Source organism: Sphaerodactylus townsendi, linkage group LG04 (assembly GCF_021028975.2).
Source record: "Sphaerodactylus townsendi isolate TG3544 linkage group LG04, MPM_Stown_v2.3, whole genome shotgun sequence".
In the NCBI taxonomy this organism is placed as follows: domain Eukaryota; kingdom Metazoa; phylum Chordata; class Lepidosauria; order Squamata; family Sphaerodactylidae; genus Sphaerodactylus; species Sphaerodactylus townsendi.
This window is the reverse complement of record NC_059428.1, coordinates 47,726,350-47,743,855: the sequence shown is the minus strand read 5'-3', so window position 1 is coordinate 47,743,855 and position 17,506 is coordinate 47,726,350. Positions and strand designations below refer to the sequence as shown.

At 45.1% G+C, this 17,506-nt stretch overlaps 1 protein-coding gene across 1 annotated transcript; it reads right to left on the bottom strand.

Annotated features, from left to right (window-relative positions):
* Positions 1-3,966: 3,966 nt before the first annotated feature.
* Positions 3,967-13,751, bottom strand: LOC125431288 (ADP-ribosylation factor-like protein 13B). The gene is made up of 4 exons (XM_048494053.1): positions 13,616-13,751; positions 12,239-12,355; positions 9,637-9,705; positions 3,967-6,137 (listed from the first exon to the last, which is right to left on the bottom strand). The coding sequence occupies exons 1-4, from the start codon at positions 13,749-13,751 to the stop codon at positions 6,061-6,063; spliced, it is 399 nt and encodes a 132-aa protein (XP_048350010.1). The 3' UTR covers positions 3,967-6,060.
* Between the last annotated feature and the right edge of the window lie 3,755 nt (positions 13,752-17,506).

The following is a 17,506-nucleotide window of genomic DNA, read 5'->3' as shown; positions in this document are numbered from 1 at the left end:
CCGGCAGCACCAGGATTGCAAACCCCCACTGACCCACAGAGAAGGCAGCCAACTGCTCCAAGGCAGAGATGAGATGGCGACGGTGGCAGCCTGCGTAGTGTTGCCAGCTCTCACACTGCGTGAGCCAGCAGCACCGGGCATACAAACTCCCTCTGCCCCACGGAGAAGGTAGCGGCCTGCTCTGTTGGGCAGGGGGTGGGGGTGGCAGCGGCCTGCTTGGTGCTGCCAACTCTTGTGCTGTGCGAGCCGGCAGTGCCAGGCGCGCAAACCCCCACTGCCCCATGGAGACGAGATGGTGGCGTCGGCAGCACCAGGCATGCAAACCCCCTCTGCCCCACAGAGAAGGTAGCCGCCTGCTCCATTGGACAGAGAGGGGGCGGTGGTGGCAGCCTGCCTGATGCTGTCAGCTGTTGTGCTGTGCAAGCAGGCAGCACCAGGATTGCAATCCCCCTCTGCCTTGCGAAGAAGGAGGCCGCTTGCTCCATTGGGCAGAGAAGAGACAGTGGCGGCAGCAGCCTACCTAGTGCTGCCAGCTCTCACATTGCGCGAGCCAGCAGCACCGGGCATAGAAACCGCCTCTGCCCCACAGAGAAGGTAGCCACCTGCTCCATTGGGCAGAGAGGGGGCGGCGGCGGCGGCAGCCTGCCTGAGGCTGCCAGCTCTCATGCCATGCGAGCCGGCAGCGCCAGGATTGCAAACCCCCTCTGCCCCACGAAGAAGGCGGCCGCTTGCTCCATTGGGCAGAGGAGAAACTATGGCGGCAGCAGCCTACCTAGTGCTGCCAGCTCTCGCACTGCTTGAGCCAGCAGCACCGGGCATACAAACCCCTCTGCCCCACGGAGAAGGTAGCCGCCTGCTACTCCATTGGGCCGAGAGGGGTGGCAGTGGTGCCCTGCAAACCTCTGCCGGACAGAGAAGGCAGCTGCCTGCTGCTCCATGGGGCAGAGGGGGGATGGTGGCCTCCTCGTTTTCTGCCCCCTCCCCTGTGGGTCCCACGCAACAGCCACCCCCACGCACCATCATACCTGCAGGATAAGGTAAGCGGTGATGCAGGGGGTACTGGGTGCAACAGGGGGACGGAGGACCCATGGGGGGGGCTGAAAATGCGGAGCCCACCCTGGGTGCAGCTTTGCCCAGCTACACCTCTGCTTCAGGCCTACCTCCAGGTGAGGCCAGGAGATCTCCCAGAATTACAACTGATCTCCAGGCAAGACAGATACATTTCCCCAAGGGGGGGGGGGGCTACACCAGATAGTGGCTGCTAAAGTTCCTCCCCATTCTCAACCTCATATCTCCAGTCGGGAGCTGGCAACGCGTTTTCCCACCTTGCAATAGCCTTGCAATGTAAGCCAGGAGGCTTCCGTCCTCATTTTGCAGCAGCTTCTGTTCATCCCACATGGCAGCCTACCCTGCAGGATGCACAGAAATCAGAGCAGGACTCCCTTGGTGCAAAGCTAAATCTGGACCTCCCATCCGCCCCTCCTGCTCGGTTGCCTTACCAAACGCATGACCAAGAGATGGGGCGGCTCTTGCAAAAAATTCATGCAAAGCACCAGGAAACTCAGGCGGAGTGGGGTAAAAAAAGACACAGCAACTTCTGCCTGCAAAGAGATGCCAGCGGACTCAGAGGCGGGGAGTTTGCCAATTTGGGTGGGGGGGAAGAGGAGGGCTCACCCTTTGTTTGGCTTGGAGAGCTGTAACTCATGGGCAGACTGGCCCCCTTTTTTGTAAGGATTAGATTCAAAGGAGCCAGGGCTGGGGGGCGTGTGTTTGCAATGGGCCAGCTCTCTTGCAAGGAGATGACTTTTCTCCCCCTTTTGGGTTTGCTCATTTGGGGAGGAGTGAGTGGTGCTTGCAAATTTTGTATGCAAATACGTTCTTCCTGCTTTTCAAAATGCACAACAGGCTCCTGAGCACACCCACCAAACGGCGTCTGGGACTGGGGCCAGGCAATGGGATTTTAAGTGTGTGTTAGTATCCACAGGCCGGTTAGAATTGTATGAAGGGCTGGATGTGGCCCAGGCTGTGAGTTTGACACATGCGCCTTATTAGATAGATGGGGCTGAGAGAAACTGTGACTACCCCAAGGGTAACCAACAGGAATGGAGGAGTGGGGGCACGAATCTGGTTCAGCAGAAGACTCTGCAGCTCATTCGGTGTAGTGGAGAATCAAACCTGGTTCTCCATATTAGAGTTCACCTGCACTTAACCATTAGCCGTTCTGGCTCTCAGCAGATAGGGTTGAACTGCTCTTCTTGATGCATGCATTTTAAACTTGCTTTATTTAGGAAAGTATTCCAAGATGTATCTTCCTGCAGCAACCTGGAGTCATCTTGCTCAATGGACCAGTTTGGTGATTTTTCTCTCTTCTAGTTAAGGAAGGCATCTTAAAGGCCTATCCGCTATGTTATCAAAAAATCTAAAAGCTTGATCACTACTTCTTGTTTTAGCTAGTCCAAATAAAAGATATTGCATTACCAATGTTACTGATTCCATTGCAACGGGGATTCAGTATACCTTGGTAGCTTTGAAGAAAACAGTACAGTTCTGAGGGACATGCTATGCAAATAGTGCTACTACTTAAAGTAACAAAATGAGCAAACATCTGCCAAAAAAATGGTAGATTGAACTCTACAAGAAACAAATGGAACAATAGTACTTCATACTGTTTAAAGATTATACCCGTGTCCTTTGGCTCCTGTTACATCTTCCAGTGAGTGCTCCATTCTGCAAATAACTGACTAGTGATCCCTGGCCTGAAAGAGGTGCAGTTAGCATCACCCAGGCCAGGGCATTCTTGGTCCTGGGCCCAGTCTGGTGGAGTGTCTCAGGAGACCAGTGCCATGCAGGATTTGATTCAATTCCACCAGACAGAGCTGCAAGACAAACTGTTCCACCAGACTTCTGTTCGAGGGGGAAACGGTACAATGAATAATCTCTACCAACTTTTGGTCTCCCCTCATTAACATATCTTATTCAACATCGATTTTAGAGTGTTGTGCTAATGTTGTTAAATTTTTAATGAACTGTATTTATTGTATTTTACATGATGTAAGCCACCCTAAGCCAGTAAGAGGAAGGGCGGCATAGAAATATAATAAAATAAATAAAATCATAAAGGATTGGTTTATGTAACTTATTTCTGCTTGCACTCCTCTTTGTCCATTGCAGATGCAGTCCTCCACTGCTGCTGCTAGGCCTTGACATGAGCAATATCTTTCAAGGAACCAAGAAGCACTTAGCACAAGAGGCGTAGGTACTATCATAGAGTAGCTCTACAATAGATGGAATGGAGTAGAAATGCAGTAAGGTATAGGATTCCAATTGTATCCAGTATGGTTATTTGCTGTACCATTTCCAACTCTGGGTCTTGCTCTCATAACTATTTTATCACATAACACTATGCAGGTTCACTTGGAGCAGGGTCCCCAAACATCATTCCCGGTGTCATGGTGCCAGTGGATTTTCAGACAGTGGACATGGCCAATGGTCAAATGAAAGGGCCTTCCACTAGAGCAGCAAGAAGACTGGTAAGCACCAGGTCTTTCCTTAGTCATTAAATGGTTCCACTCCTCTTTCAGGCTTTCTTCCCAGGAGGTATGTTTGTTAATGGAACTATACTTAGATAAAATAGATTACAAACATCAATTAATATTCCACGACACTGCCATTATTAAGAGCGTATCCTGTGTCTGTGAGAAAGAGCAAGAGAGACAGGAAAGGGGTATGTAGCCAGATGCCTAGGGTGAAGATGTATAAAAGTAGGGAGATAAGGAATCAGTATCTATCCTGGAATAGTACATAAATGAATATAGAAAAATAGATGGAAGACTGGAGTGGATATTTCATGCCAGATGACTGCACATGGCAGGACATGATTTTCTCACTACTGCTATATCTAAACCATGTATTCATTTCATCCATCTTCAATCAGACTCTGGGTAAGATCCCACTGGCCCTTAAAAATTGCATTAAGACTTTATTTCATATTTATTTTTACTGCAGGCATAAAACGTTTAGATTTGACATTCAACAAATAATACAGTCATAAGGAAAAACAATAAAACAGTTCATTACATTAATACACAAAAAATTAGTTTGGGCCCAAAGCAAACATATATTTAACAGTCATAAACAAATACATGGAGCACACATGTTGTATATTTAAAAGGCTGGGTTTTTTTCCTTTTGTGTTCCCAGAAAATCCTTTGAATTGTAATGCATGTTAATAGGGGAAAGAACTGGCAGAAAAATATCTTTCAGTGAAAGGGCTGAAACTATCAAGCTCCATTAAAAGATTGTTTCCCAAAACAGAAAGCCTTGGACTAGTCTTTGAACCATCTTATGGGTCATTTTGGCTTATTTTTTCCTAAACTAAAATTCACAGTACTTTTAAAATGATTGTGGTACTAATTAACGTTTACATCAGTTTTCGACATACATGCTCGGAAAAAAAGGGGAAATAGCCAGCTTTGAATTCAAAACTATTTGACCACAATGTTCTATTAAATATAATATTTTGGATAAATTTTAATATTACTGTTTGTACACAAAAAGTGTGAAGTCACAGAACTTAATAACAGATCTTAATATTTCAATTGTGCCAGTTTTATTTATGATGCAGGAGTTAATTTCAAATAGGATCCATGCATACAGAACAAATAAATATTTCTGTACTTCTATGCCATTCTCAGTTTGTTAAAGACGGCCACACTGGACAGGGCACCATCTAAATTTTTAGAGTGCTTTGATGTACACATTTCAGCTCCAGCATAACCAAAAGCATTCTCAATCACTTTAGTGCCAAGACCACATATGTGCCCACACGCTTATACAAAGCTGACCTACACAGATACGCGCACAGTAGAGCTCTGAATGTGAGCAAGAAAGTATAATGAGCTGCAAAAAAGTTGGGTCAGCATTACAGGAAACAGATATAACCTAATCGAGGAAGGGCTAATTGCTTCCAATTTTAGTCGCTTGCCATTTTAGGTCTTTGGACAGAAAATTATTTTGAGGTTACAACATATTCCACGAGCAAAACCATCATAATTTTACATATAGTCTCATTTATCAGGAGATCAAGAGACAAGTCACCCCAATTTGACAAGAGGAAATGCACATCCTATTAATGCGTGCAATGCTTGTTGTCTGTCCCCGCCCCCCACCCCCATGGAAAAGCCCACTTCAGAAACTGCGACTAAGTGCACGGCATCCCAGATTGTTTGGAATTATTCTAATCATCAGCCATCCAGAAGTTAGAACAAGGGGTAGGGATTCAGTCTTCCTGCTCATCTTCGGAACATATGATTGGTGTGATCCCAGTGACTGGCATGGGTTCACTGTATGTAGCACCAGCTTCTGGAATAAGCTTTTCAGCTTGAGTAAAAACAACTGCAGCACTCATTCGAGCATGCAGTTCCTCTGGCTGATCATGACGATAGACAATATCAACACAGCAACAGCAAGGGCAACTTGTGAAGCATAGGCAAACTGTACTGCAGTTGCAAAGAAAAAAAATGACATTCAGAAGTATGTTTTGCTTGTGAAAATTAAGTATGAACCTCAATATTTCAAAATAGTTCTGTTAACCCAAATTTCCAAACCTCCTATAAAAAATATAAAAATAGTTGAAATGTATAGTTCATACTTTTCATTTGCACAAGCCTTCCAAATAAATCTCTGAAATATTAAATGTAGAAATACTGGTTGCTAAGCATAACCAGAAACAGTCATTGTAGGTGCACATGTTGGTCTTGGAAAGGTCTTCAGAGCTACAGTTTTTCTGTTCCGGCACAGAAAAAATTCAGGAACTTATCAATAGTTCTATTAATAAACATTTTCTTAGTCCACATAAACTCTTGAAGATGAGCTGGTGAATCAAGATAGTTGAATTCATCAACACTATTCTTACTGCTGCAATTCCAAGGCACTCTTAGTGTCTTTCCCAGCAATTTTTAAGAATAGCATTGTTTTCATCATTTTAGAAAATGATACTGAATCTGGGTTTCACTTTTCCACACTGCAGGCTTTGTTTTAAAGCTGCTGCATGACTCCTTGTTAAGAAATGACATCATGGGAATCACTGTTCGGTCTTTGCCGTACTGTCAGCGGAGGCAGGGGCTTCCCGTAGAAATCTAACGCAGACACATAGACACACCAAAAACACCCAGTGTTAATATATTTTATATCATTGGTTACCAATTCTAAGAACAGACTAATAATGTATATAATTAACAAAATGTGAGGAAACTTTGGGCTCTATCTGATATTGCAGTTTCCCCTGTCTAGTATGGACTCACAAACCAAGTCATATTTGGCCTAAGGAACAAATTTCTTTGTTTTATTAGTTTTTTACATTCACTATTTTTTTCTGATGGTCATCACTGTGATGTGCAGAAGGTAATTGGTAACATCTGAAGTAGTTCTAGGATTTCAAATTAGCAAAAGTTCAGCCTACATATACAAGATCACAGGCACAAAGGCACATAGTTGGAATAGACCCATTGATGCCTTTATGATTGACTATCTCAGCAGATAATTATAACACTCTATAGAATTATAAAAATGGTAATCATAAGATAAAATTAGTTGTAAGGATGTAAAATCAAAAGTAATATGGAAAAAGAAAAAAACTCAATCCAAATAGATTACTGTTTCCATTTTATTCCTTGTACACACAAATAACCACACTGTTGCTGTCATTGCTTTCTGCTTCTACAAGCAGTCTACAAGAAATAATACTAGAAAGGGAGAATCTCAGAGATCACTGCATAGCAACCATTTTTTCCAAAGACTCCCAGCCAACAATGGAGAACAAAATGAAAAGTAGCAATTAACTTCCAGTGCAATCCTAAACAGAAGTACACACTTCTAAATCCATTCACTGCTTAAGATTGCACTGTAACATGAACACACTGGGTATCTGTGTGTTTCCATGCTGCTGGTATGTTTGTTCTCTTTGGAATCAGATATTTGGGCAACATTTTAGACAATGCTGTAATAAACAGGATCTGAGGAAAAAAATACGACCATCTGTCTCAAGTTTCCAAACATGCCAGGAGAGAATGGAAACATCCTTCTTAACTCAAACACTTTTTTATAGTGCTATAACAACATGCAGGTTTAGTACATGCAAAATTAGAAAACAAATAAAAAGCTGGCTTGTTTACTCAGAAGGAACAGGAAAAGTGAATGCAAGCAGCATTTAGGATATTTTTGACTCAGTGGTACTAAAAACAGCCTCCATTGTAGCACTAAAGACATGGATTTATTTTACATCTGATCTTCATATATTTATATTTAATTTTAAAGGTGAGTGAACTTCTGACCTTGCTGTCCTGAATATGACTTAAAGCCAGATGTTTCTAGTATTTTCAACAGAATCTTCCAGAATTCTGTTAGCTATAAGCATCAAGATCTTTTTTCTGTTACAACGAAAGTTTGCTTGGAGATAGAAAGTGTCAAATGACACTATCCTATGCCTTCCAAGAACAATAGAGAATGTAAAACTACTGTTTGGGAAACCAATAGTGCAATCCGAAAATGAGTTAATAGTTCCTTGTCTATGAAAGTCAACAGGGTTAGAAAGGTGTAATTATGCTTAGAATTGTTTAATGTTCTCAGGAAACTAATGGATTTAGAAACTGCAACTGATTGGATCAGTTAGGACAGATAAGAAAGATGCTTCTCCCATCTTTTAACCTGTTCTTTTAGTTTAAAGATTGGTTGGTCAATATGAAACATGTACTTTTCTTGAGTTGCTAGGAAATTTTATATTTTCTTGAGATACTAGGAAATTTTATATTTCTGTAAATATAACAGATTCATTTAGATACTGCTTGAAAAGATTCCAGCTAAGAAAAGCGAAAAAAAGTTTGACCTATGCAGGAATGTAAGAATTTTCATAAATATCTGCTACCCAATTTCATGTATAGCATTAAATGTATGCCTACCATTAAACAAGGATACAAATGTGGAATACCAGTAAGTAAATTGATGAATAGTTATTCATTTTGTATCACAGAATAATGCTATAGAGTTGCCATAATAAATTTAGTCAGTGTGCCAAATATTTTTGGAAAAAAGCAAGCACTCACATGGTAGGGAAATTGGAGCTCCTGAAGAGGCCAGTAAATTCTTGCAACTGCACTTTATCGCAGTTGATCCTAAACTGCACTCAGTGGCCCAGTAAACCCTTGACAGACATGTGAATTCAATTACATTATTTCAGTTCCAAGATTTAGTGGTTTTCAACAAGAACACAAGGAACTCTATGAAAGATGAGTTAGTGTTATCCCTTTGGGACCGACCTGAGATATCACCTACCATCCAGATAAATAACTCATGTCCCAACTTTGCATTGGTGGGGACAGGCATCATGCCTAAGGATATACATTTCTTGATTCCCATTCCCATGCTCCAGCCACTAAGCCAGCTGCCTCATTTTGAGCAAAGCAAATGTAATCAAGAAAGCATGAGCCCTTTCCTCTCCTCCCTACCTTTTTTATTCTGTCATTTTTCTTGCCTTCTTCTGTTTACACACCTTAAAAACAAAGGTGGACTTTATTATACAAATGCATTTTAAAGCATATCAAACCATTGCTGCATTACAATGCATAACATTTGTGCTTACCATCACAAATGTTCATAAGAAACTACTGTTTGAAAAAATACTACCAAGGTGCCTTATACCACTGATCCACTTAATCCTCTATGAAAGGATGTTGCTGCTAAAGATCCTTTAACTGGAGATGCTAGGAAATGAACCTGGACCCCTGTTAATGCCCAATATACATTCTACTGCTGACATGTGCTTCTCCCACTGAAACACTATTCAACAGGAATGTTTATAATATTATTAGCATGCTATAGACAATAGCATTGGATCTTTGGCAAAGATCCATGAAATAATTCCCTCAAATAGCTATGCATTAATTTCAAGAACTCAGCTAAGATAACTCGGTGTTATAAATCAGAAGCCAACTATATTTTAAGATCAATCATTAAATGGGATCCCTTCATTAACTGTTAAAAAGGTTTAGATTCTCTTCTCAATTTATGTAATTTAAAAAGGTTTAGAAACAAATGCTATTTTACATTATTCAGGCTTAGGGAGATCTATATATGTTCACTTTTTGAGCTAATCAATTGCTCCTACATATTCTGGACCATGCATGCAAAATTTCCTTTGCTTTTCTAATTAAGATTTAAAACAAAACAAAAAAACCAGCCTTCTGTCTTATAGAATTTAGAAGTTTATATAACAGTTACTTGTAGCTAATGATATATGCCCCTGATTTCTGTTTTTCCTCTGAACTGCATCATGTGACATTTTTAATATTATACATAATGGGACAGCTTACTGAATTAATTTTTTTTAAATATAGGTAGGCACCACTGAGCAATAATCTGTCCTGAATAAAAGAATTAAGTGAATAGTTTATAAGCAATACTTTTGCCACAAATATAAAAAAAGCTAGGAAAAAGTGCATCTTTCCAAAAATTGAAAATAAAATCATAAAGCAGCTCAAATTTAGATGCAATGAAAGGATGCTAACGTGCAAAATGCTAACGTGCAAAATGAAATGGGTTTATGAGGACAAACAACAAATTGTGAATCTCCTTTAAAATTACCATTATGACGTGTTTCACCAAGAGGCTCAAGTTTTCGAATTCTGTTAATTTTAGGGGTTTCCCAGCCAACTATTGAAAACAGAAATATCAAAGACCATCACTACACTGTTGAACAGGAATTAAGAGATGAGCACATTCATCTGTGTGATGAAAATATAACAAGAAAACGTTCACCACCAATCAAACCTACAGTTCCATTTGCAAGTAAACTACAAGGGAAGGATAAAACTTGAAAACTGTGTATTAAATCAAAGGTCTGTGTAGACCAACTTTCTGTCTACAGAAAAACCTTGCAGACAGAAACGGTTTGCCACAGACATCTGATTAGCAGATCAGAGGTGGTATATATCAACAATCTGTTGTATTGTTTCTACTCTGTTGTACTGCACTGGTATCCAGGAGGAAGCCGGCACGACTGAGGGCATTTCAGGAACATTCCTGACATCTGATTGATCCAGACACCTATTTGACATAGAGAGAGAACTATTCATTCTCGACAGAATCCCTAATATTATAAACATATTTCACCTGCCCTCAGTTATGTTGCCATTGGAACAATTTGGCAGGGGATTTAAAAATAAGACTTGTAGCTAAGATTGCCAACTCTGGGATTGGAGGTTCCTGGAGAGACTGGGAAGTACGGCATATACCATGACACAGTCCACTCTCCAAAGCAGATAAAATTCTCCAGATCTCTGTAGTCTATAGATCAGTTGCAATTCTGGGAGAACTCCAGGACCCATTTGGATGTTGACAACCCTACTTGTAGTACTTTTTAGGCATAATTAATAATTTTAATTAAAACCTACTTCGAAGTAAATGTGAATAGGATTTCCAGCGCATAAACTTGAGAGTGAACCTCAATTACCTTGCAGATGTATTTTCACATAAGTATTGATATGATAGCAGTGCTTTGATTTCAGTACTTTTCCCCCCTGTATCTACACAAATTTTGTCCAGCAGAAGAAACCAATCTAGAGATTCTTGTTTGCACGTACAAAGTACTTCTGAATGTACATAACTGGGAAGCTAATTTTGCCATCTACTGGCAATCCCTTGTACTGATAAGGGTTCATAAGATGGTATTTGTAACTATCAGAAAATAGTTTCTTGTTTGCTAATATTAACAAGTGATATGAGTTACTTATTGGGCAGAACAAGGATTAAGTTCACAGGTTTTACCATTCAAGTTAGGATGTTTCTCCATAAAAATATCTATAAAGCAATAAATATATGGTACACAGGAATAATGTGCTGCAAATGAACTGCCCAGAAAAAGCAGTTAACACATACCGTATATACTTGTGGATAAGTCAACCTGAGTATAAGTCGAGGCACCTAATTTTACTACAAAAACTGGGAAAACTTATTGACTCGTGTATAAGTCGAGGGTGGGAAATGCAGCAGCAACTGGTAAATTTCAAAAATAAAAAATAGATACCAATAAAATTACATTAATTGGGGCTTCAATATGTTAAATGTTTTTGAATATTTATATTTATTTCAAAGAAAAACAGTAAACTACAAGAACAATAAGGAGGGAGAAGAAAATGAAGGAAAACTAAAGTCAGCTCATGGGCTGTATATCTGAAGCCCTTCTTGCTCTTTTTCTCTAAGACTAAGCAAACTCCCCTTGTTTACCCTTTCCCACCCCCTCCCTTCCTGCTCAGCCTCTCTAGCAAACAGCTCCAACAGTTTTTAACCTTCCAGTGCTGCAAACAAATAGTTTTAAAGCTTCCCACCCTTCTTATTAGCAGCAACACCGTAACGGGATGGACGAACTGTATCTCAACGGGGCTTCCATGGGCAGCCTTACTGCATACGCCTTGTGCAGCTCACCGGGGCTACTATGGAGTAAGGCTGCACATGAATGCGGTTGAGTGGAAAGGAGGGAGAAGAAAATGAAGGAAAACTAAGCCAGCTCACTTTAAGCAAACATTTCCCACACTAGTGTATCCATGTAACTCTCACAATACACCCCTCACCCTCACAAAAACATTTCCCATAACTTACCAGCCTGGGACTTGAGTCGCCACTATTTCTCTAGCTAGTGGCCAACAGAGCAACTGTGTAGGCGGGGCCAAGGCACAACATGAGCAGAGTTGGGAGTGAGAGGAAGGTCAAAAAGACAAACCAGGAAGTTTGAGGCAGCCTGATGCCAATGAAAGTTTAGGCTGGAAGGCTGGAATACTTCAGTCTGTGTGTGGGGACAATTTGGCGCTCCCCACGTGACTGGAATGGTTGTGCCCAGGATGTTCCTAGGCAAATACTGGCGATTCCTGGGAGGGGGACTTCTGCACACGCAAAGGTGAGCAGGATGGGAAAGGCGGAAGGGCTGACCTCACCCTGACTCACGCATTTAAGTCAAGGGAGCATTTTTCAGCCTTAAAAAAGGGCTGAAAACTCGACTTATACGCGAGTATATACGGTACTTGGTTTTCATGTTCCTTCACCTTCATCCTAGATCTACATTTTATCAGAGGAAACCTGAGAAGCTATATCAACTGCTGTTAACTTAAGTTAAATAAGTAGATAAAATCACTTCACACAGCATTCACAAACTGATGCACCAATAATTATAGTTCACTAATGTGTTACTCACCTGGTGCAAGAGGTGCTACTGGTGTAGTATTTGGGGAAACTGTGTCTTCAGTATTGACTGGTTCTACTCGGTGACTCCTTTTTAATTTTAGTTTCTTTGATTTCTTTTTACTGTTCTCTAAAATAAGCATAAAGAATACTGCCATGTAACATTAGCAAGCTTATAAATAAACTCTGCTTGTAATACTTTATTTTCATATCTGCAAATGCTTCCACTGAAGACTGCTGGGTAAGACTTCTTCCTTCAAAGATAGAGACAGGGCAGTAGGAGGCTACAAATTAATATAATGGGTTACTTCAGAGTAGGGAGGAGAGTAAATGATTTCAGATTCAAATCTGTTCTTCATACTACTTGAAAGGAAGAAATGAAAAAGCTAGCTAGTACAAATGCTGGTTTCTCTTGGCAACTGAGCATCAGCCTGATGAGTAAAGTGTCAACTACACAATATTGACTATGAGATTTTTTGTTAATGAAACATTTGTATCCCACTTTCCTCCATGGTTCAAGATGGCTTACAATTCACAACTGAAAACAATACATTCATAATTCTCCTCGAATGTAATAAGATGTCTGCAGTTTACACTCAAAAGCTTTTGTGAGTAAAATAAACTTTATAGTACCTCCTAAAGGTTTCCAAGAATAGTGCTGCCTTTCTTGAGAAACCCATTCCATACAATAGAAGAATCACTGAGAAAGCATGGATCCTTGTCAGTGCTAGGCGGGTCACTTTCAGCAGGGGAAACCCTTAAAGGGGACCCTTAAAGACTACATCTGGCCCATGGGAATATATGGGTAGAGATTTTTTTTAGATACCTGAGTTTTAGGACATGAAGGGTGCGATGACCCTTCTATCCGTGGCCACCAACAGTGATGTTCACTCTTTTCCCTTTATAAATAAATATACAAGTGTCAACTAATATTTACTCCCTTAAAGAGCGGCTGCGAATTAACGCGGCCGCCATTGCTGGCGGGGAAGGGACAGCCTCCTAGGTGGCTGCCGCCTCTCATTGCTGCCTCAGCGAGCTCCCAACAGCTTTCGCTGCAGGTTTCTGGACTTCAGCGTTGTAGGGCAAAGCCCTCCAGGGAGCCAGGTGACGGCGGCCTTAAGCCTGGACGTCGCACTGGAGTGAGGAAGGGCCAGGCAGCTTCTATTTTAGGGTCATTGTCCTGCTCTAAACCTCCTATTTTGCCAGAGCAAACACGTTGACCCACGGGAAGCGGTAACACGTTGCTGTGAGGTAAGTAATGGCGGCTTTGCCTTTTACTATTCCCTCCCCTCCTTGCCTCGTTCCTGCCGCCAGCTCTGTGCGCTGGCCAAGGCCTGGTCCCGAGGTCAGTCAGGGATTGGAAGCGGTCCTGGCAAAGGCTTCTCTTCACCAACCACGGCGCATTTCCTTTCCCTTGCCGTTACGCCGGGCCTTGCGCGGTGGGGATCCGCGTTCTTTCGCTTATACGCCGCTCCGCCGCCCGGCCCCGCAGCCCACTCGGGTGAGGCCCGGACGGCGCTGGCCATCGGCTACAATACCGCCCTAAGCGCGGAACTCCGGTGAGCCATGGCCTTCCTCCGGTGAGGTGGGGGGGCCCGGCGGCGCTGGCCTCATGCCTTGGCGCCGGTCCGCGCCAAGACCAGCGCCTGCCTTTTTTCTGGTTGAGTTCTAGCGGCTGCGCTTCTTACAGCGAAGCCTCGCTACCAGCATACTTGCACACGCCTGACCTCCCCGGGCGGCCCGGCGGGCGCTATCTTCGCTACCCCGCTGGCCCCGCGGCGCTTCTTCGGGTAAAGCGGAAGCCCGGCTGTGGCGGGCGCCTGCATTAAAATCCGGTCTCACGCCATCGCGTCCTACTTTTGTATATATGGTAGTAAGTCGGGCGGCATGGCCGCCGAATTCGGCTCGCCCGGCCTTCGCAGCACCCGCGGCCCGCCTTCCGGTGGGGGGGGGGGGGGGGGGGTCCGGCGACTGGCCGCATGCCGCTACCGTCCATGCTCCCGCTACTCCAGCGGGGCTGTTTCGAATTCCGTGGGGTCCTGAGGATGGCTGGCGAAGCCTTCTTGCGCCAACCCAGCTGCACCTATGGCGCTTCTTCTGGGTAGCGGGCGCCTTCCGCCCGGCCTCACGGCTTTTAAGGGCGGGCTTCAAACCGGCGGCATCGGCCTCGGCGCCTCCGCCAGCCCGCAACCCAAGTCCGCTGGCGCCCTGCACCGCTGCCTTCTTCCGGAATTGGGGCAGGCCGGGCGGCTATTCCGGCTACTTCCCGCCCGGCCATAGGCGGAACGGGCGGCCCTCTTCCGCCAGCGGATGGCGGGAAAACCTGGCTGTGTTGGCCTTATATTCTTGCCGCCCAGGGGGGATCAGCTGACCCATTTTTTTAGCCACCTGCTGCAGCCGCGAGCCATTATTCCTTAGCGGAAAGGGGGGGGGGGTGGCATGAGGGAGCTACTACGGTTTTCCTCAACTTCCGGCGCCAAATTCCCCACCCCACCCCCTTTTTGTCTCGGTTCATGTTTCAGGCACTTTCTGTTGTTGCTGTTTACTGTCGTTTTATAAAGTTTGCTGGGATGGGGAATTCATCGCCAGAAGCATTGCATAACGTATACTGCTGCTCCTTTTTTCCTATCCTTCCCTGCCGCATTTACAAGGCTAGTTACTAGGGTGTACTCTTCTCGGTTGCTGGCACTTAATACACCACCATCCCTTCCCAGTCCGGCCCACTGTTCTCCTTAAGCACTGGGTTTTCTTTCAGCATACAGCTGGCAGTATGGCTCCTACAGCAGCTAAAGGGGTGGAGGCCCCTGCAAAGGAGCAGAGGGCAAGCAGAGCCACCAGGGCCAATAGGGAAAAACCCACGGAGGCATCCAAAGGTGCCCCAGCCAAAAAGGCCAGGGTCTCTGTGACAGCGGCGGCTGCACAGGCAGAGCCTGGCAGCCCCATCCATAGAACACGCAGTAGCGGGGCCCCAAGGGTTACAGCCAATGGCACCACCACCAGCAAGCGACCACCAAGGACGCCGGTGGCCCCCAGACCCAGCAGCAGTGTAAGAGAGCAGAGCTCTAAGCGTGCTGTTAGCCAGGCTCAAGCCTTTATTGCCACCTCCACCAGCGGTATGGCAGCTGGCCAAAAACAGCCATTGCGGAAGCTGCCCCCCCCAAGGTTAATAGCGGCAACCCTTTAGTTCACATGGGGAACGCTTACTGCGAATCCATGGCCAAATCGGCGATGCAGCTGTCCAAAAGCAGCTTAGTGGTAGTTCGATGTTCGCGTGACCAGTCAGTCGGATTCCGGCTCTCTCCACCACTTTAGCTCACATGCGCTGTGCAGGATTCTGTAGGGAAGGGGAGGTTTTTCCTATTCCTGACCAGGTTGACAGCCACCAGGAACAAGGGAACTCTAAAATTCCCGCACTGGACGGTGAGGAAGAAGAAGACCGGACTGCTTCACCAGCAGGTCCCGAAGCGCGAAGACCAAACATCACAGGGTTCACGGAAACATCGCGGACACCCTCGCCCAGTGCGAGTTGTCACTGATGAAGGACTCTGAAGCCCGGATGGGGTTTTATTGGGTTTCCGGGAGGGTATTCCCTCAAGTTGCCTCCTTCCTTGGCAAAACGGCGTGACTTTAGCTTGGGTCCCTGCCAGAGATGGGACAGAATCATGATTCGGTTCTGGTCCACGGCGAAGGTTTGTGACCAGGACCCGGTGGCACTCTCCCAAAAAAAGGTCAAAGGAACGCAGCATTGGATGGATTTACTATGGCCGAGATATTTTTGACTTCGTGGTCTCGACTGCTCCAGGCGGCTTCTGGGGGGATCTGCCGCCAAGAGCCTCACAGCCCCTAGGGTTGGACCGGTCCTTCATCAACTGGCTATCCGCTCGTGAATATGCTATGCCTCATTTCCGACAGCTTATCCGCTTTAGAGCTTGGGCAGTTGCTGGCCCAATTACAATAATCAACGTGAATGAGGGCCAGAGCCATTGCTGGAGAGGCCGCCGCATAATAGGCTGCATGATGAGTGAGTTTCTGTGAAAGTGCTCTCCAACACGCATAAAACACGCTGGCATCTATTCATAATAGGGCGTGATTTGTGCAGCCCAATGCCGTCCCAGCAGTCTTCCTCCAACAAGAACGCCTCATTTTTTCAAGGCACAGGCCATGTGCTGGGAGTTTACTGTAGCGCGCTACAGAGCAAATGCAAGTTTGAGACATGCCTGTGAGCTGTGCTGGTTCCCACCCACGATCAATTGCCCAAAGGGAAATCCTGCCCAGTCTCAGGTGCTCCGCCCATCACCAGCCCCAACAGGAAAGGGACGGAGGGTCGGGAATCTCAAGCAAACTTCTGCTGAGGCAGAGGGATACTGACTCCCACCCGCCTGGTCAGCCCCGTGAAGGTCTCTGCCCCACTACTCCAAGCTTACCCAGGAGGTGGCAGCCATTTCTATTAGATGGATTCACCAAGGTTTTAGAATTCCTTACGCAGGCTCCAAGGCGCCACCATCGGGAACTGCCGCTAGGACTTGCTCCAGGGTGGCTGGAACAAAAAATTGTATCAAAGAAATTCAAGCAGGCAGGGTAGCTGGCCCTTCTCATCCCTCCCTGCCCAATCTCCGGAAAGTGTCCTCTAGAGTAGTTCCAAGAAGACGATAAAGCTTTGTAAGGATACACAAATCTTCCACCCCAGGGGCCTTTCTGCAACGGCGTATCAATTCGGAGGTCAGCTCTGTCAAGTACGCTTTTAGACTGCTTCGTAGCTCCTCATCCGCTCATGTGGCCCTGGCCCTGATGGCTAAGTGTGACATTCAGTCCGCTCTGCTGCCCATTCATCCCAATGACTTTTGTTTGCTGGGTTTTGGGGTGCTCTCAGGGCTAGTCGGTTCGTGGATAAATCCATGCCGAAGGGCTGCTCTGTGGCTTGTGCGGCTTTCGACGCTTCGGCACATTCACATCAATGGGCCGCCAAAGGCCGGGCCTCCTCTCCCTCACATGCTAACGCACTACTTGGACGAAGTTTTAATCATAGGCCGCACACCTCTGAATGCGGGACAGGCTGAGGGCTCTACATGGCCGGGCGCAGAGCTGGGTGACACTTTGGCAAACGAGCAGGCGCCCCGCCTTCATGGGTATTTTAGGTGTCACACTGGACACCTGTGGAGGGGTTCTTCCAGCTTGCCCTCAGACAAGGACAAGATGCTTGCTCTATTGCAGGATTTTTTACAGCGCAGCAATGCACCCTTAAGGAGATGCAGGTCCGGCGGTTCAGTCTATCGGGTGGTGG

Bases quoted from the DNA above. Each gene is read 5' to 3' on its own strand.
- LOC125431288 (XM_048494053.1), bottom strand. From the start codon at position 13,751: ATGGCCAGCGCCGTCCGGGCCTCACCCGAGTGGGCTGCGGGGCCGGGC. The intron at 12,356-13,615 runs GTGAAGAGAAGC...TGCTTATTTTAG, and splicing joins AAGGAAATGCGCCGTGGTTG to AGAACAGTAAAAAGAAATCA. The intron at 9,706-12,238 runs GTGAGTAACACA...TGTTTTCAATAG, and splicing joins AGTAGCACCTCTTGCACCAG to TTGGCTGGGAAACCCCTAAA.